General features: G+C 40.8%; 1 protein-coding gene across 1 annotated transcript in view; it reads right to left on the bottom strand.

Moving 5' to 3' along the window:
• NRXN3 (neurexin 3) overlaps window positions 1-21290 on the bottom strand; it is a 1036119-nt gene that overhangs the window by 691794 nt on the left and 323035 nt on the right. The window contains exon 9 of the mRNA XM_074868521.1: window positions 19291-19674. Within this exon, the coding sequence (XP_074724622.1) occupies window positions 19291-19674 (384 nt within the window). The remainder of the gene's footprint in view (window positions 1-19290; window positions 19675-21290) is intronic.

Raw genomic sequence — 21290 nt, 5'->3', positions numbered from 1 at the left:
CCCTCATCCAATAAGCAGGTCGCCCTGTCGTAGAAGGAGATCAGGTTTGTCAAGTCACTTTGTGATTTCCCTTTATTTGTTCTGAAAGTAGGAAAGAATGTCATTTACCTCTTCAACAACATATTTTTAGATCCTCGCTTAAGAAATCATTACAAAACTAAAGCAAATATATTAAAAGGAGGTTGCAAACAGGAAAATAAAACATAGTCATCCTGTATTGAGGATATTACACATCAGACATAGACACATTTAGAATCCACTTCCAAGAGGTCATCGGAGTCTAACTCTACACTATCACCAAAGACAGCTCAATTTACTTCCCCTTTTAATATGAAAGTGAGGGCCAGTGAAAGCTCTCAGGCTGATGTGATGGAAGATGAGTACCTAGGATACATATAGAAAGAATGCTTCCTTCATATGCTGGAGTTCTCTCTCCAGCTTGTTATTATCTTAAACTAACAGAGTCATTCTAGAGTTTAAAAACTCATAGCTTAATACATGAGCCTCAATCCCCGTATCTCTGGAGAAAAGGGATGTTAAGCTCTTCACCCACAGAAGCAGGCATGCAGCCTCTCTTGCACAAAGAGCAAGCCACTTCTCTCTGTTTTCAATATAAAGTGATTCATAGGCTTTTACACTGGGCTCAGTCATGCTCCTGAGAGTTGCAATACAACATCTGTATGGTACAGCATGCTCTGCTTTCTCCCAAGGGTTTCTGGAGGAACTGCGAGGTACAGGGGCATCCCGGGAAAAGCTGTGTGTATTCAGGTTTATTAAGGAAACAATACAAATCAGTATATAATTCAAGTCTATTTGAAGATAAAGAGTGTAAAGCTTTTCCCCAAAGGGGCTGCCTGTAGGAATTTAGCAAGTCAGGCGAGCCAGCAGCTGCTGTGTGAACAGAGAAGTTGATGGGGACGCAGAGGCCGTGGGCCTAGGGGCTGGTGCACTTGCTCAGACACTTTGGGGGCACAGTGAGTGGCAGGTGGCAGTGAGGCCATTAGATGGTGAAGGAGGCTGCAATTGACTCCCCACTTATGCCACTAAAGCTGAGAATGACTCGCTGTGTGTTTTTTCAAGGGACTGCAGTGTGGCTCCTCCTGGGGTGGAAGAGAAAGCAGAGATGCACAGCAAAACAGAGTCATTTTTCTGTACAGTGTCACTGCCACCAGCTCTCACCACTGCTCGCTGGGCAAGGTTCCAAGTTTCCACTCATGTCTGCATGAGTTCTGGATCAGCAAGTGCTGTTTCAAAATAAGCTTTTCCTAATTTACACCTGGAAAATATTAGACATGGCTCTACCTCACACCACAAAGAACATCCTGTTTTCTAAAATAAGCAGCTGTCTTACTCTGACCAAACAGGGAAAAGGGTAGGTCTAATAGGATGGCTTTCCTGTCCTCGATTCCCATTATTTGAAGTCCTCAGCACAATTTGAAAGCACTAAGATGCCCTCAGGAATGCCTTTTGAACTGGCCGACTTTCACAGTAGAAACTGAGACAGAAATAGAAGCCAGTTCATCCAGAATCACACTGCAAAGTCACAGCAGTGCAGGGACACAACCTAGTGCCCTGAACTACTGTTCCATCATCACTGGGCTGCTGTTCCCCCCTTTTTGGATGACCCAAGAGCTACCTGCCACCTCCTCATTACACAGGCCCTGAAAAATTCTCAGAACACCAAACAAATCAAAATAATGGAGAGGCAAATAATTCATTTGGAAACTGGAAAATAATCCACAAACCTAAAAATAATCTAAATCTGTAAGGGAAAGGGGACAGTTCTTGACATCACTTGAAACATAGATGGTAAGGCTCTATAGATATAACACCTGTTTATCTTTCAGATTCTGCAGATTAAGAGAGACTCAAAAGGGGAAGAATTGAGGCACAAGACAGTTTTTTAATATTTCAATTAGCCCTTTATTTGGACTAGGATTTATTTACTGCAGAGTTAAGCATCTCTCATAGTTACAGATTCTCTATTTATATCTGCTAACTGTGCAAATTTCCTGGTTCCCTGATTCCAGACCAGCTGCTGGGCACAGCTGTGCTCCAACAAAGGCACCAAAACCAGCAGGATTGCTGCGGGACTGTCATACTTCCCTAATTTCATCCGCATCTGGAAGAGGAAATCACAGTGCTTTTCTCACTCACTCCTGACACAGCTCAACAGAACACCACCAATCTAATTTAAAAAACCCACAATAAGAGATGGTCAATCTGAGAAGCTCCCAAGCTTCCACAGCTTTTAAACATGGCACTAGCACTTCCTCAACAAGGTACAAGGTTGCCAATACAAAGAATACAGGAATCTAGGTGCACAGTCACTTGTAAAACTCTTGGACAGAGCAGAGGACATCCTGTGAAAAATTAGACATGTGAAGAGATCAAGGCACAGAATTGCAAGTAATTCAGAATCTGGCAACAAAGGGGTTTCTGTTTAATGGAAACAAGGGGATGTAAAAGCAGAGCAACTAGGCAGAGGACCAAAGTGCCTCACCAACACACTGCAGCTGTATGAACACATACGATGCTATTTGCCATCTAAATCTTGAAGCGGGTTTTAGAATGTGAATTTCATATTCTTGTGGGCATTGAGCTCAAGGTTGCAGAAAGACCAAGGCTGCACCTAGGAGAGGGCATTGGTACATCCTCTACCTGGCATGTACTACCAGCTACCTGAACCAGAACATAAGGTACATTTTGGGATTTTACTCTAACAGTTGATGGGCCCCTAAACACTACACAGGGCAACCCTGAGGTTTGTCAGGATTTACTGCTTTTATGCATCAGAACCTAATGGATTTGCCAAAGATAAAGCAAAGTCCATGACAAAGCAGGACTAAATGCAAGTGAACTAAATGGTAGCCTATGTTTTTGTTGTTGTTTTGAGGTTTTATGCTGATAAGCAATATTTGGGATAACAGCTTGGCAGTCAGAAAAGCCTCTGTGATCCACCTGCCACAAAGCACTTACACTTACTTGCTTCTGATCATACACTGGGTAGAGAGAATGAGTTTTACACTAGGCTCTCCTTTACCAGCAACCTGGAAAGATCTTGGACACGTGCTATGTTTCCCATGCTTCTCTTTCTCATATGAGTTTCTGAATACCTCTTCTCATTGAGATTTGAGTTTGGGATTTGAAGTTTTCTGGCAACACCTTTTTCCTACAGTGTATTTGACAATACCTTCCTTAATGATGTTCTTTTCTCATCTGATACTGTAACATATGCTACAGAATATTGTTTCTAATTTGCCTAAACATGGAGCTTGTTCCACAATTCTTTAAGATCTAACAAAGAAGCTGAGATATCAAAATATAGTTATTCTTGCACAGTAAACTATTCTATCCTTCCTAATTCTGTATGAGTTATTATAATAAGTACCTAAAATAAGAATCAAACAAAATATACTTTGGGAATCAGTGTCTTCCGTATCTTATAGATTTATTCACGTTCTCACTAATTGGGAAAACATATCTGTCATTAGCAAGAAAAAATAGGTCTTTTGAAGTTGGAAGACATTTCCAGGTTTTCATTATTCTGAGATATATATATTTCACAGATCCATACAAACTAGAAACAGAAGAGCTGGCTAGATCATGCAGCTCCCTTCCCTCTTACAAAGCATATTTCATTAAAGCATATAGCAGCCTGGCCATACTCTGTTGTTTTAGCCATCCTATTTTCCAGTGTCTAACTGATGGGATTTCCATCCCTTCTCTAGGGTTCCTGCTATAGCAAAACAAAGCAAAAAGAAATACAGCTTGTTATTGGTGCTGTCTATGATAGTCACCATTTTCCTTTCTTAATTTAACCCAATATTCTACAGTTAGTGTCCTGTGAACTTCTTTAAATAATTCCCCTTCCTTGGGAAAGCAGTCCTCCCATCAGAGCTGATTCATCATCCTCCCCTCAGGTTATCATTTTACCAAATAATATGTACTGAACTCTTCTAATTTTTTTCCATAATTGCTCCCTTCAGTCTCCTGACTATATTTCAACTTTTTTGCCCATTTCTTTCATATAGTTGAGTTTCAGTCTAAGATGCTCAACAGCACTGTCTTTACACTTGGTTTTGGGTTTTTTTTAAATAGGAAATAGCCATGGAAGCTTGTTAAGGGAATATACTTTTTACACTTACATTTCTTGAATATACATTTCTACTCATGTGACTAGGAATACTTCTCACTAGCACGCCTGTAGCTGAGTATCCAACATCACTTCATTAGTACACAATTTATCTGGTGAGGAGTTGATATTCAGGCTTATTATCTTGGCAAAGGTCAATGGGTAAAACTATTTAAGGCTCCCTTCTTGTCTGCTCTGTAAATCTCATATCACTATTGAGTTAAATACATTCAGCCAATCACTGACACACCATACAACATTTGTTTAGTGCTTCATAAAGGGCAATGAATAATTTTACCTTTTCAATGCCAAAGAAACTAGAAAGTTTTTTCCCCCTGAGTGGCTCAAGTACTATGGCATTTGATCTACAAAAGGTTGCTTGTATACCTCAAAAAAATCCAGCACTGTGTCTCAACAACCACATAAGGATTGCATCAGCATTGCAGGTATAGAAAAGTAGCAGAAGACAGAAAGTCACAGCTATTTTAAAAGAAAATCTCTGACCTTTAAGGATTTTTAATAAACATTGCAGGCCTAGGCAATGTTGTTCTTTTGGGGATATAAACTCAAATTATTAATACACAAAACCAAAAGCTGCCCACATTTCTGTACTGATGAAAAATAAAACACTATGTGCCAACTAGCAATAATAGGAAAATAAGTTAGATAACACAAAAATAAGTATCAATCACTAGGTCAGGTTTTCTACCTGTTCTCAGGGAAGGATGTTCATTAAGCTCAAGAAAAACTATGAAACAGAAGGTCAAAGATAAACAAAAAATAAAATTTTGCTGGTCTTCAAATATTCTCATCCTAGAATCTGAAGCTCTTAATGATTCATGATTTTTTCACCTTGCAACCCTTCTATTACTTAGGGAAGTCTCAAGTAGCTGGGGTTTTTTTGTACCTGGGGAAGATAAGGCACAGAAAAATGAACTTGTCTGTAGTGATATAAGCCAGAAAGAGAATCCCAAGGCATATCTATATTGTATATTTTTATGAAGCACTGAATTAGTGATGTCCCATATATGTCAAGGCTTGTTTTGTGAAAAGCCCCGATCAAATTTACTCATCAGACCAGCAGGGATGCTGAATTTACATGGCACAACTGTCAGGGCTCACACAGTTTATCTGCAGGTACTGCCACTAGAGCAGTCAGAAGACAGTCTTGCAGAGCAAACAGGACTGCACACCTGGTAGCACAGGGTGCTCTGTGCCCAATATACTGCAACACACCTTCTGAACAGCACCTGTGAGGGAGCTTTTCAGAGATTTCCAACTGATAGCATTCGTTGTGCTTTCACCCCTCGTCCAGGAGAAATCACTGTGTCTTTCACTCTCAGGTAACATTTCCTTAATGTTCATTTATTCCTTAAGTTAAGGCTTGAACAAGTTCAGTTTTGTCTTGTAAGCATATCTTTACTAACTTCCTCTGTGTATTAGTTAGTTGGAGTCCCCTGGATTCTGGCCAGGCACACAGGGAATGATAGTTGAGCGAGTGCAATGCTGGATAAGAGAGAGGCTGACCCGTGGGGAGCTGTATGGTAATCAGCTTTTCATTACTGCATGGCTGAAAGGCCAAAGTGATCCATCAGTGCTCTTCTGAGTGGGAAAACAGGAGAGGAGGAGAAGATGAAGGAACTTAGGTTCTGATATGAATTATCTCTATCCTATCACAGTATATAAGTATTTATCTCTAGGAACTGCTAATCAAATATCCCAGGACTATATCACCATGTCTGTAGAGATCTGCAAGTATTATTTTAGAGACATCAGATAGCTTTTTCAAGGTGAAAAAAGTAGCTTAGTGACCTAAGAGTCTAATGACTAAATTATCTGATATCTTAGATTCAGACATTTAAATCCCAGTAAAGTAAATGCAACCCCCTCAGCCTGGGTTTGTGGCTAATTACTTTTATAATCTTGAATCTTACTGTAGATATCTTAATTGCTCTATATCACAGTTTCCCAAAAAACAAAATGATAATGGTATCTATCTCTTTTGAAAATACTCTGCATATATGCAAAAATGGCACTTGTTTGCATAGGATTATCATTTTGCCCCCTTATAAACAGTTTAATGTGGGTTTATTTGGCTTATTCCGATAGCCCAAAGACAGGTAGAGAGGGTCAGCAACTTACTGGCTTTCTCCCAGCAGACCTTGTCTGTTTCTTGTAAGTTTGAAGGCTCCACCATGTGTTATCCGTATGCAAGGGTACAAAAATTCACCCAAACCCCCATCTCCTCCTTCTACAGAGAGAGGGGTAGTACTGTGAGATCTGGCAGGCCCCACATCACTATGGCAGAGAATAGCCTAAAATACATTGCCAATATGTGAAGACAGTCTCATCAACAGTGTCAGACAGGTTACAATTCATTGCCTGAACACTTCTATCTCACCTCAGTACTGAACACATCTCAGTTCCAAACACAAACAAGTTTAATGCCAGAACACCCATATCTTCCCTCCCAGTTGTATCTTGGTAGTGCTCCTTCCTGCCCCGAAGCCCTCCTAGGTAGCCTTCACCAAGAAATTGCTCAAGCATGTAACCCAGGAGCAAGGCTGAAGCAGGAAAAAACATAATACACAGCCACCTGCAGGCACCCAAACAGATGCTGAGTTACAGCTCTTGGCATGCACAATCTCTTCTGCACCTAAGAGGATACTCCCTTTCAAGAGAGAAGAAAGCTACGGGTGCCATAGAGTTTTAGTAGGATTTTGTTGATCAATGCTTTGATGGAGCACATTGATCAAGTAGATAGAGTATCCCTCCCTAATCTGAGCAATGGGGTGTCTGGGAAAAGCCAACTCTCAGCAGAAGGAACATGGCAGCTGTTTCAAAGCTGCTTCTCCTGTAGACTTACTGACTGAGGCTTGGCTGGTGGCACAGACTAGGGTATGAACTGTAGGCAACACACACAAAGAAGGGTAAATGACCAGCATTTTAACATTTATGGCTTCTCTTGAGGGAAAAAACAGTGTAAAAGACAATAGATGGGCTCAGCAAATAGTCATCAGCCAGTAGGAAAAGACAAAAGAAAAGAGAAATCACCCAGTGTAAATCAACCTGGGGACAAATGGCTAAATGAGGATGCTGATTGCTAATCTACATCCTGTCACTCTGACTTTATAAGCAGGTTAACTCAAGGGACCATGTGTGCAAAAGCAACCCCATAAAAGCACTGTCTTTCCCATTTTCATCTGTATTCACAGAGGACCAGGTTTCCACTTTATGGCTGCAATGTTCTTGTTTCTTCTGCAGGTCCATTAGAACTGTGCACATTGCACAGTCAATACCAATTCCAAACTACACTTTTCTGCCTTTTTTATTTGGACACAAGTCCTTGTGTCTGCTGGATTCATTACTCTTTGACATGGCTATTTGTGGTGTTCCTTTATGTTTTGCTTTTTTTTTTTTTAAAGCATCCCAAGTGCCTTTGACTTTAAACAAAAATTAAAAGATAAAGCAAACACAAAGTGAGCCATTTAAAAAATAGCATGATAAATCATTTCTGTTCTTCTTTACTCTAATCCTTTTTGTTTTGCCTAATTGCTTTACCTGAAAAGGTTGCAGGCTATAAAATGACACAAGAAAAAGATACCAGCCTTTTGTTTGACAAAGCCCTATTCATTCCTTCCCTTGTCCCCTTTTCCCACATCCCAATAAATCTTCCAGGACATTCCTTCTTCTTCTGCATCAGACAGGAAAGTGAAATTTGATCAGACTGGAAGGTGAGGTGGCAGAAGGAACCCAGCAGGTTTAGGGAAATGGCATACAAGCATTTGAACAAGATTCAGAACTGTGATGTTGCTTCAGTAAAAAGAAGGGTGACAGATCACGACAGGAGTGAATCTCTATTCCGCTGAACCCTGGAGACTCTTCACTCCCTTCACCAAGGTGGCTAATGGCAGCTCCTTCACGCCGCAGTAGTGCTCCCAGCATCAGACTGGGACTGGTGAAAAGTGAACTGCCAACTATTACCTGTGCCTTACTTTATCCACATCCTCATCTGACTAGCCCTGTGTTCAACAAGAAGAAAAGCTGGAATTATTAAAAACACAGCTTTGAGGTGTTTACCTTGGCTGCAGTGCTAAATCATCCTCCAGTAACACTTGACAGGGAGGGAAGGGCTAGAATTCAGCACTGGTGAGTCGCCCCAAAAAGACAGAAGAATCAAATGCAAATGGAGAATAAAGGAGATTTGCACAAGTTAGACATGAGAGCTGACCAGTGGAAATACAGTAGCAGTGACTTTTGGGGTTTACATCAAAAAGCCGGACTGAAACAGAAGAGAACTTCATTGGGGAGATGGCAACAAAATGGTGGAAACCTGGATGTTTCCATGACTAGGCACTGAATTGTTAGGCTTCCATATCTAGGAACCAGGTCCTGTACTACTGATGTTAGTGTAAGGAGTCTAGACCTTTTGAAATTTTTTAATATGTCAAGAGTCTTTTCTTTGACCTCATTTTTCTCTTCAAACTTTCATGACAGATATTTTTTTTTTTAAAAAAGGCAACAAAACTATAAAATATTTAAGATGGTTTGTGTATTCTTGCTTCCTTCTCACAAGCACATGTTTTTTGCCAGTCACTCGTTCAGGAGGAAATCTTGCCCTAATGTGTCAGATGATACATGCAGCATGAATTCCATTTTGTTCTGCTCAGCTCAAAACCCCTTGCTCTGTTCCCTGGGCTGGGTGCACTAAGCTGTCTCATGGCTCTTTCTGTCTTCAGCAGCCACACAAGCAACAGAGAGGAAATCAGAGCTACGGAAAAAAGAGTTGCTCCTTTCACCACTCTACTCTGCAGATCTACCAAAGACCAGGCAGGTCGGGAAGACTGACCTACCCTCTAATCTCAAATGCAAATACCCCTCCAAGAGACAAATAAGGTATCTAAAGGATAGCTACTCTGTATATATTTCTCATTCTGAGCACAAGCCTAGGACTCCCAGAGCTGTCAATCTAACACGCTTTTCAGCTGAGGGCTGAATTGTCATTTTCCATTTTTACTCATTTAATGAAAGGTAGCAGATAAAAAATCACCATTTAAAATACCGTATTTTTCTTTTCTCAGCAGTTTGAAATGGGGCCCGTGGGTATTGGGGTAGTCAGACTTAAAAGTCTGATTCCAGATGACTCTGAATTCTAAACTCTGGTGCTTTGACACAATTTCCAACAGTAATCCCCCCTCCAACCTGCCCTGTCCTTCTGCTCCCTTTAGCGGTATCACAACATGAAGGATTACAATTCTTACTTGTTCAGAAATGGAGAAATGTTAAGTTTCTTACAAGAACACAAGATTAGGATGGTAGAAGACCCTTACCCAAAGGGCCCAGGCTGACCACAAGAGGACCTTGTCTTAACAGGCAGAACGTCAGCAGTTAACAGCTGTAGACCATGAAAAATGGAAGCATCATGACACCAACAACACTTATTATGAGGATGCTTTTCTTGTACATCCTCCCTGCTGCTGTGTCTCTTCAGTGGGATGACTTTTGCATTAATGTGATGGATATCTCCTGAGTTTCACATTTTACCTATCCACCTACTCACCACCTATAATCATCACAAACAAGGAAGTAACTCTGAAACTTGTATTAACATTTGATTTATCAGGATACAGTTTCTCTCTTCTGCATTTTATCTCCCAGTTTTAACCTTCTGGTTCTCAATTACCCAGAAAAAAAAAATGAGAATGCTGGTAAGAAAGCAAATGAAGACAATAAAAATGATGTTTCCTTTACTCAGTCTCAGACCCTTTATCAGAGTGAGTGAGAATGGTCTCCCTCTGGAGAGCCATACCTTGGAATCTGGTGGCAGCAGATTCACCAGGACCATCCTGCGAGCTATTCTGTGGATTAACTGCATATGACAAAAGGCAGACAAACCAAGCAGATCTGGGTGAGTCAATATACACCACCAAGTAGGACCTTTCCATGCTTGTGGAGATGGCTGTGCTTTTGCATATCCTTTCCATATCACATAATAGCCTCATCCAATCAATCAAAGTGTCCAAGGGACGACTGCTTATCTCCACATGGAGACAGAGTCAATTAAGGGAGCATCATGAATGCCAAGTCTTTCCTCTCCCCATGAGATGAATAGAGAAGAAGAAATGAGACAGAAAATACACTGCCAGTGTCTGCCTTTCAGCTTGATGGCTTTGACTGGGCAAAGTAGAGAGATAGAGAAAGCTAATTTCACAGATAACATCTCCAAGTCTATATGGTAATTTTAAATATTGGAAATAATTTTTCATGACAAATGAATCTACTTCATCCCGGCCTCTTCCATCAAGATATTCCCATTAACTGTAGGGTCAATTGGGAGTCTCAGCAGAAACATAAACTGGTCTGATTCGAGGGTATGGAAAGGAAGAGGGGTATGAAGATGCAGGGACTGAGATCAGCCACTGAGCAATAAGAGACTCAAAGATAGCATGTAGTCTGAAGCAACTCTTGCACCCAGCGTCATCAGTTCATCTCTAGACACCTGACAGATCACAATAGACATGGTGCATACTCAAAGTAAACAAGCCCATTCTGCATCAATACACGTGACATGCCATTATATATCTTGCTGGGAGTTACTTGGAAAACCTAGGGTGAGAAAGTGAAAAAGTACTTCCTTTCTTCATGGTGACTTATCACTTTGGATGATCCAAGTTTTAGTAAATTCTACCTTCCCCTGATACAGTGTGGTTCAGGCAAAAGTGACCTTCTGTGACAAGTTGTCCTCTAATCTGAGAGTTATCTGAGCAGCATTGTGCCTTGCTTATAGATAGGGTATATTTTGTGCCTTGCATTAAGGAGAAGCCATTGTTCTGAGCTGCCATTTATAAACCAGCAGATAAACAAATACGACACTGTGATATTAGTCCTGTAGAAGAGGCCTATACTAACAAAAGTATAAGATGCTAAAAAGCATTAACCAAATGTTCTTAGTCATCTACCCATCAACATCTTTTTTTGTTGTTCAAGTGCTCTTTACAGGAGCTGACAGTAGCACAAAATCTAATACAGCTTTGGATAATCACATTTCTTGAACTGGGAGGACCTTGTGAAAGCTAAACTCAGCAATAAACAGCCAGAAACACAGAAGTTTAGAGAAAAACAGCAGAAATTATCTTCTTCAGTGCTATCAATTACCATATTCAGATGAGATAAAGAGCACCTGGAGTACTAACAAATTCACATGCAGCATGGAAGGCAGGATTTGCCTTAAATATCAAGAGCATATAATGATGGAGACAGGATGAAGAAACAGGAAAGAACACACAGATAAAAAAAATCATACCCATGTCATTATAAAATATAGGAGACGATCAGTTGATTTTTATATGGTCTCAGATTTTCCAGCTGCTCAGCAGATGCTGTTGGAAATTGTCACATCAATGAGACTCTTCGAAGTTAAAGTTCAACAGCCTAAAGACCATGAAATGATCTTTTCCCAAAAAGATATAATCACCCTGACTGCAGAATTAACTGCACACTCTTCTGTACTGAGAGTATCACACAGGCATTACAAGGCAACAAATGCTATCACTTGTCCTGGAAACAATATGTGTTCAGAGTGGCTTTTGACTGAATATACACATCCATGGACAATAAAGTTATGATGAGTGGAAAGGATCACAGTATAAATCCACAGAAGCGAGAGACTCTGAAATTCTTCCTTCCCTTACAAGCCCCACCTTGGCTGCACTGTCCTTACTGGAGTTAGCACAACATCTCATGAGCATCTTGGGATTGTTTGGATGTTAGAACACAAGTTACCACGTGGAAAGCAAGGAAAGGATGCAGGGATGGAGGATGCATAAAAGCCTAATACAGTAGAATAATCCATCACTTATGCAACCAGCAGTAGCCCTCTGCTCTGACACCCAGTCATTAGGGAGAGATACAAGGGAGCTACGCACAGAAAGCCCAGGCCTGCGTTTCTTGAGCAGAATTGTGTACAGCATATACCAGAGTAGTAGCTGCTTGGCCAGCCACAGGTGTTACAAATGGATTGATGGCAAGTGAGAAAACGAACTTCTCACACAAATGCCCTTAGCAAAACCTAACGTGCCTCAGATCATGTTTAATGGAGACTTTACTATAAAATTAGTGAGGAACAAATTAAAATGGGTGTGAAGGGACTGCGTGAACTCTTTTTCTAAATTCAGATGGAATATTTTTTTTCTGCAGTTTGGAGACATTCTGGGAAATCATACAATAGGGACCTATCTCGTACTAGCAAGTCAATGAACACATGAACTCTACAACAGACCTTCTGATTTCTAACACCTTTCACTTTATCTCATGTAATCATAAAAATTATTCTGATGTTTTGACTTTCCTAAAGTCTTTGAATATTCAAGATCCACCAGGGATTAAAAGCATTAAAACACTGCAGCAAAGGTTTTTCTCCTAATGTGTCCAGCACCCCTGGGAACCATCAGTCCTATAAGAAAATCTATTCTCAGCATTTATCTAGCATTACACTGCAGAATCAGGTCTGGACAGTCCAAAAAGCGTCACCACAGTTGAGGCTTTTTAAACAAACCTTCAAATACGTAATCATCATCAAACATCTTCACTAAAATAAAAATCTATGCTGCTACCTGTGCTTGAGACAGCAAAGCATGTAGCACTTAAACCATGTAGTAAATGATTTTGTAACATTTCTTATTACCAGTAATTTTACATTTCTGTTTATTGCGTACATAGTGGGCAGATGTGTGTGGTCATTAAACTGTTCTTAACAAACATTGCTATAAAGGTACTTGGCAGATAATAAAATGTGTAGCCCTATGCTCAACATCAGCATTTCCAACAGCAGGTACATTGCTGTTCACAAACAGTATGCCACAAAACACAGAAAAAGTCTGGTTTGCTCAGGGTGTTAACTGTCCATCTGTGAGCAAACCCAAACAGGAAGGGACACTGGTTCCAGCCCTTGGGAGGAGAACTGGAGTGAGATATCTCTGTCTTGCTGCAATGAACACTGGGTACAGCTCAGCAAAGGGAAAGGGCTGGAACAAGAATTTTTTTCTTTTTCTTACCTGGAAAGGACTCAGGCTATGTCCAGTTCTAAGCAATTAACTTCAAAGGTTTAAAATCTAAACATCAGTCTTAAATGGCCAGCAGTCTCATACCAAGCTGCATTTTCTAATCTTATCAGTATATAACTCTTCATAAAAAAAAAAAAAAAAAACACAACTCACCTCCAATCAAGGCAATTAAGTAGGAAAAAGCATTAAAAAGTGAGTGATCAACAATATTCGATTTTCATTGGCCTAAATAGATCTCATTTTCAGTTATCTTTTGCTTTGTGTCCTTCCTCAGCTTTTGCTCTCTGCAGTCCTTCTCACAGTGTTTCAGTAGAAGGAAAGCATGCAGAGAGCTTTTGGGATCCACAGAACAGACCTCATGCACCTTTTTGAGTCCATGGCACTTTCACTGCAGCTACAGAAAATATCTAATGTGAATACAAAACACATTGCCCTCCTCCTGCTTGTTTAATGCCAGGGCTTTGGGGTCTTTTTCAGGAAAGTCCGCAGGTTGTGAGGATGAACTTTGTTATCACAGCAAAGCACATCGTCCTCCATGAGTTAGATCCCAACTCCTACCTCTAAAACATTAAGTGTAATTAACAGGGGCTGCAGCGACCTGATGCTGCAACTGATGTCAAATACTAACAAATTAGAAGCCAAAGGGTATAGAAGACTTTAAATACTTAAAAAACACTAAAGATCCTTCACAGTAGCTGCAGCAACCCACCCTTCCTACTCTCCTACATGTCTGTAACAGTCATCCATCTCTTCTTGATGACAAGACTTTGCAATTCACCCTAATTTCTACCAGGTTCAGTATGAGAAGGTAGTTCACATGCAACAGGAGGAAGCTCCTACCCATTGCGTTGGAGGATCCTTTTTGTCAATTCTCCCAAAGTCTGCCCTTTGTCTTATGACCAGAAAGCATTTGTGAAACATTCACATGGGCTTTCAGATATTTTATGTTCTTTATTTCAAACTAACTAGCAAAACAGCAGACCTGTTGGAACAAGGTACTTTAGAACAGAGAAGATGCACTGCAGACACTTGTCTGATACTCCTTTCTAAAACCTTAGGATGCAAGAATGACTAAATACTACCAAGACTACAAACTACAAGGTTTTTTTCCCTAACACCCAGCACTCCACAACCCAAAACCTAGCAAACTCAGTACAAAGCCTCAATATGTACTTACGACCATAATTTCCATCACAAATCCACTCCGCTGTGCCTGTCATTCATTTCAGAGACACTCAAAAACTGCCTTTAAGTTTAGGAGTCTTTCTGGCATGATTAAATCTTGCTCTCCACCACACATACTCTAATCAGATATAGCAGGAGTGCAGGAGAGTTCAGGGAGCAGGGGGAAGCAAGATCATTACCATATTACAAGGCACTCAGAGCATCACTTGCAGGAGGGATTGTGTCCTGTCTGTTAGCGCTTTTTTTAATTTTCTTTGCTTTATGCCCCCACCCCAAACAAGACACCCTCTTTTTTGTCAGTCTGGTAGCCTTGGCAGTTTGGCACTGTCAATTCCTCCACAGCACAGTTACCTTCTGGAGTGCAGCAATGCTGAATTATCAGACCAGAGTCTCCACAAAATCAATAAAATGAGATAGGCAAATCAACAAAAGAAGGCAAGCAGATCGTGTTGCTCTGAATTTCTCCTGAGAAGCAACTACCTCCCTCCACAGCGAATGTAGACATTTAGCACAGGTCCTCATTGCCAGGCTTCTACTTTTTAATCTTAGAGTATTTATCTGAGACATCTAAAGAAGGAGGTCACAAAATACTACTTTAATTAAGTTCATGCCATTTGAAAAGCCAGCAGTCTTATTTCCTAGTGTGGTGGACAGCCACATCACCACTCCCTTCCAACAGCTACTGTGGAATCTCTGAAGTTTCAGAAACTTGTCCAAATGCTGCTATGTTTATAGCAGCTCCTTATTTTTAACAGTGGCTTGAAAAGGCTCTTCTCACACATGATTTCCCATTTGTCACACTGAGTCAGACTGGGTAGTAGAAAACCATTATGGAAAGATGATTGGGAAGCTCAAGGATTTAAGAAAATAAATAACTAATGGGTGTGTTACCTGGTCAGCACAGCCTCTGGTGGAAGGTGTGAAATGGGGACCACACCTAGCTAATTGCCAGCATTTGCTGCTGCCTTTGCTTAGCCTCATAGCCTGGCCCTGAGCACTTCTGGCCCATAAATTCCACTGCACTTTCATCTCCTCTCCCTTCTGTGTCACCTGCCACTGGCTACAGAGCTGGAGAGAAACACAATCTCACAAACAGACCAAGTGAAATTTACGAAGATTGAGGAGAATCTTATCTAGGTGAAGTACTTTGTCTCAGCTTTCTGAGGATCAAACACTTATGTCCATTCACTCTAGTTTCTATGGCAAGGACTTGAATGTAAGTATACCTGGTAGAAGCCTTCATGATTTGTCTCCCAAGAATATTCTTTCCTATTTAGTACAGGAAAAACATACAGTTACCAAAAGGACTAGAACAGTCCTACCAGCACTTTTGACTCCCTGACATGCTCCTGCTTGGGTGGAAATCATATCAGACATGAACTGGTCTTTGCCATGTCTCACCCCATCTCTTCTATGCAATTTCAATTACCCCAAGGAGGGACTGTGTTACCCTTAGAAGCTGACACTTTAAGACTGAAAACACCTTTGTCTGCTTACGTAACTGCCAATACTGAATGACCAATTAGATACCGGAATTGTAAGAATGAACTTGAGGCTTTGGCAGCAGTTCTCCATTCTGTGCGCTATCAAATATTAGATATAGGTGACATACTGAATACTGTGTATTTGTATTGTTTCACCATAAATAAAAAGAACCCAAACCTCTTTTATAACTATGACAACAATCAATTTCCTTTTCAAGTCCCTTTTAAACGTATAACAGTCCTTCATACGGCAAAGTACAAAATGTATGAGAAATTCAGCATTATAAATGTAGAAATGCTATACCTGGAAAGTGGAAGATCGACTTTACTATCAACAACACATGAATCATCTGCTTCTCTCCGTGGAGTTGTACGTATGTCTTTTGTATTTTTAGTACCTTAACTAAACATTAAGTATGTATTTTGCTTTGTGATAGTGATTTTCCTGGTAGCCAACAGGCATGGAAGATTCTTTATTCTAGGCTCCCCTGTCTCTTAACCCTTTACCCTACATCTTGGGCTGCAAACCCCTTCCAAGAGTTACAGTCCTCTCTTTTATCAGGACAGAAATCTAGGGACTGAGTAAAGTGAGAGAGACAGCCCTTCTCAGATAACAGATGGCAGACTGGTAAAGTGGGTCAGTAGCTGTCTCTTATTAAAAGAGCTAGCCTGCTCCTTCTTCATTCCTCCCCTTACACACCAGCCTGGCTCCCCTGGTCCTGTGGCAGCTCTTTAGTCACTATGCAGAAGTGCCACTGTGGCGTGGTAGCATCTCTCACTGTGATCTCCTTCCCAGTCTCCATTTCAACTTTTCTTCTTCCAGCAGTATTTGGATCATAGGCCAGCTGAAGTCAGGACTTGCAATAATCCTTGAGTGTCAGACCATGACAATTAAAAATATCATCTGTAGCCTGCAATACTTTTGTTCATGGAGGTAAAATCACTGTGCACTAATGCAGTCATCTGCTAGCAAGTACTTGTATCAGAGCAGTATAAGGCTGCTATGTAACATCACAATAAAAGTTGTGGAGTCAAATACACTTCATTTTCCACAACTTTTTTTGTGTATCCAGTCTACAAATATTTATTCCCTGCAAGCTGCCTCTCATCTTGCCAAGGAACCTCAGGCGTGAAAGCCACATTTTGCCTGACATTGGGTCTAAACCAGTAAGGGGTCTGTAATTTCTAGTTATAGACAAAATGGGTTTCCCAGGATTAGGAAATTGCATTTTTTATGTTGTCCTGAACTACAACATCATTGTTTTGTTAACCTTAAATACGCTCTGATTCTAACACATATTTATTAGGACCTTAAGTTCCCACACTGGTAGACATGCATTCATACATGTAACTTTCTTATTCACACTGATGCTGGCCAGAGCCTGGCCAAGTTATGGATCTCAGGCCAGACTTGAGATTCATTTCTCTTAGAATAAATAAAATAAAATGTTTACATGCCCTTAACCTATTCATTTCTTTTCACTGATAATAATCATTAATTGTTGAGTAAAAACCAACGCTATAGATATCTAAAGGGACATGAGATGAATCCCGTTCTTTATGTCATTGGTTAGCTTTGGATTCTCTTCTGAGAGCCAGGTCCAGGAGAGGGACATGAGATGAATCCTGTTCTTTATGTCATTGGTTAGCTTTGGATTCTCTTCTGAGCCAGGTCCAGGAGAGGGACATGAGACAGAGTCCATAAAGTCCTGAATCTCAGAGCTGGTCACTCCTAATACTAAATAAAGACCAAGGGCAAGCATAACCGCAATTTTGTGGGGGAAAAATACATTTATGGTAGCACTTCTTTTTATGTCTGTCCAAAACCATACAACAATCGGCCAAAACAATTCCCAAGGCTGTGTCTGATAAAACCTCTGTTGGTTTCCAGAATCTTCTAATCCAGGTTAGATCCAGAATCCAGATAAAAGAGGATTGCTGAGCTGATGTTGGCATAGTCAACGTCCATGAACCTTACATTTTCACTCCTGTCCTCACAGCACGGATGGCAGTGTTGATGCTTCAGCTGTTTTAAGGACTACTGGCAATTAACTACTATTGCTGCTTAGGGCAGGATGCTACAAATTGCTGGCTGTGAGAAGCTTTACAAATGATCATAGATCTTGTGCTGTAAAACCTAAAGACCCCATTCGGTCTGTAGGAAGAGTTTTGGTCATTAACAAAAACTTCCTGCAAAGAAGAAAATCCTCTGGAGGGTGAATGAATCACAAATCTCAATTCTGCCTACTATGTTCTGCACCGTACTTAACTTTCATGTTCTTTCTCATAGAGGCGTGGTACTATGATCAATACTAAAAAATGCATATGGAGAACACTGAGTGGGAAAGAAGCTTCCCTAATATTTATGGCAGAAGCTCAAAAATATCCAAATTTCCAATTCTAAGACCCATGCTATAACCATTAGGCCATGGTGCCAAGGAAGGTTATAGAAAGAAGGGGCTAAACGCCCTAAGAGTCTGCTAATGGTTTACAGTTAATTCTTGGGTGTACTATGAGCGCAGTTCAGCCAGAATGCAGTGCTAATGGCCAAATATTAGCAGAAAGATTGGTTTCAATATAAGAAAATACCCTTTAGGGAGTATTTTCTTTTCTAAGTGATCTTAGCCCTTTTCTTTTAAACCACTCACCTACCTCATCTGATGGTGGCACCAGCACAATAAGGATAACAACAATTAATGGAACCACCTGGTATTTGAGAATTATATAGCTCAGGTATCTTACATTAGTAAATTCCTTTCCATGTGGCCTAGAACACATACGTTTTGTCTGCCTGTACCAGCATTACTTGTGCCTCATATCTCCAATCATATGTCTTTAAATCACCAGTCAAAATGAGTAAGAATAAGATGTGGAGAATCTCCCACCATCTCCTACAGATTTGCTTTATCAGAGGTGAACTTGGTGACATGTTGTTGTTAACACTATCTGATTAGCCAGCTTTACCCATAAATAGCCATCAAGGAAATCCTACCATGCAAAAAAGAGGAAGACTACACAGAACTGGGATACATCATGTGTCCCATGGAAGAAAAATCTCCGTAACTCCAGTTCACACTTGGTATTGTTTCCAGTAATTTGCCTGAGAGTTCTCACATGCAGCAGCATTTTCTGCCTTAGGAGACAAACCATACTCAGCCAAAGAAACTCTGAAACCTGAAGACAAGGTCATCTTGAGAAGGCTTAGGGAGTGAAGTGGCAGATGAAGAAGGTAAGCTCATGAAATGCAGGTGGAAAAGACTAGAAGGAAACGATCAGAGAAGAAAGCTTTCCTGGTGTGGGGACTGGAACTTAACATCAGGAAGGCCAACAAGGGCTCGGGAAGGTCTCATGCAAACACTGGATTTTGTTCTATCTCCTGCACACCTTCAGCTCTGTGTAACTGAGGTCAGAAAACTCAGCTTACCTCGCTCACATGTTCTACCCCAATAGCCGGTGCCAGTGCAGTCACAAATGAAGCGGTTCCAGCCATCCTTGCAGACTGCATTATTCTTACACGGGTAGCTGTCGCACTGCTTGGTGCTGAGGCGGGAGCAGGAGGACTTGACTCCTGCGGCATTCTGTGCCTCTGCCAGCTGCCGGATGTTCTTGCTTCTTCCATCGATGAACAAGTCTCGGATACAGCCAACGTAGCCATAGTTCAGCATTGCTGTCCAGAGCTCTGTGGGAAGGATGAGTCCTGCCCGGTTCTCAGGAAGCCCACCAAGGTACATGTCACCTTCCAGATCTAGGATCTCACTCTCCCCACTAGCGGTGAACGGTGTGCGTCTGCTGTTCACTGATATAGTACCTAAATGAGGAGGATAAGGAAACATCAACACTTTCACTTACAGCCTCAGTCTAGTTCATTTTTTTCCAATAACTGAGTGAGGTTTAATGTTCAGTGCAGGAGAGTGAAGATTCTTCCCTACCCAAACACACTCCTAACAGAGACAGTGTCTCCCACACAGCTCCCTTTCCTCTTGAACCACAGGCCATAAGTACTTCCATTTGGTGACTGATCATCATGTGTCTGTATCCCAACTTGCATTATAAGGTCACAAGCATAACAATGCAATGGCTAAATAATAATATGTAAAAACTGAGCATTATTCAATGGTATTCATCCAGCAAAGCAAAGACTTACTGAGAACATACAGGAGTTTGATGGTATCGTGACTGGAGAGAAAAAAGATAAGCAAAAGTATATTACTTCACACTACATGGCTCTTCCAGAAAACACCTCATCGATACCTCCAAAGCTAGACCTGGATGATGGAACTAAATAGACCCTCATCAAGTTTGTAGATGACATCAAACTGGGAAGAATGGTTGATGCACTGGAGGAAGCACAGGGCTACCATTCAAAGAAATCTTTACAAGGTGGAGCAAAGGACTGATAGAAATGTTTGATGTAAATCAACAACAATAAATACAAAGTCCTACACCTGGGGCAGAATAACCTCACACACAAGTACAGGCTGGAGACCAGCTGGCTAAGGAGCAACTCTGCAGAAAAGGACCTGGGGATATGGTGGACAACAATTTGAACATGAGTCAGCAGTGTGCATTTGCAATGATAAGAGACATTGATCACAGGTTGCAGCAAGGAAAACTCCAACTCCACAAAAAGGCATATTTTTCACCATGAGTGTGGTCAAACATGGGCACAGAAACCTCAGAGAGGTTGTGGAATCACCATCCTGAAGGTATTCAAAATACAGCTGGACACAACCCTGAAGAAAGCCTAGATTTCAGCAGAGTTTGGACTAGAAATCTCCAGAAGTTTGTTCCAAAATATATCATTCTATGGTTTTACAAAAAAAGTTAAGTATTCTAACTTCCATTTTACAAACAGGAAAATTGAAGTAGAGAAAGGTAAAGGTTATATCTGAAGAACGGTTATTGTTAAAACTGTAGTAGCTTCCATATGCTCCAAGCAAGATACAGGCATACTGCACTGAGGCCGCTCCTATATATTTCAAGAAACTGTCCCAGCACATAAAATAATGAGAACATATAATACAGAAATATAATCAGAACACATGAAACAGGTGCAGAGAAGTGAAGTGACTTGTTTAAGGTTAGACAGTGCATCCAAGGAAAACAGGGAACATAATGCAGGTCTCACATTCCAGAGCAGCGTACTCTTCAGAAGAGCATTCAGCAGCTTTCGTGATAGGGACATCCGCCCACCAGACACTCAGCTAAAATCATCAATTCACCCTCCCTAGCTATAAATCATTGCATCCAATTGCCTTGTCATTAAGATAGTCTGTCCTCAGAGACAACTATCCAAGCTTTAAGATTAATTCCACATCATTGCATTTTTATCATACACCCCTATGACAAGGTGGGAGAGTAGTTAATAGCTCTATTTTGTGTCTCTGTGAGAAAGTGCAGTCTTGTACACATGGTTTTTCTTCA

The sequence above is a fragment of the Strix uralensis genome, chromosome 4 (genome assembly GCF_047716275.1).
Source record: "Strix uralensis isolate ZFMK-TIS-50842 chromosome 4, bStrUra1, whole genome shotgun sequence".
NCBI classification, from domain to species: domain Eukaryota; kingdom Metazoa; phylum Chordata; class Aves; order Strigiformes; family Strigidae; genus Strix; species Strix uralensis.
Note: the sequence above shows the minus strand (reverse complement) of the source record. Positions and strands in the feature narration are given on the sequence as shown.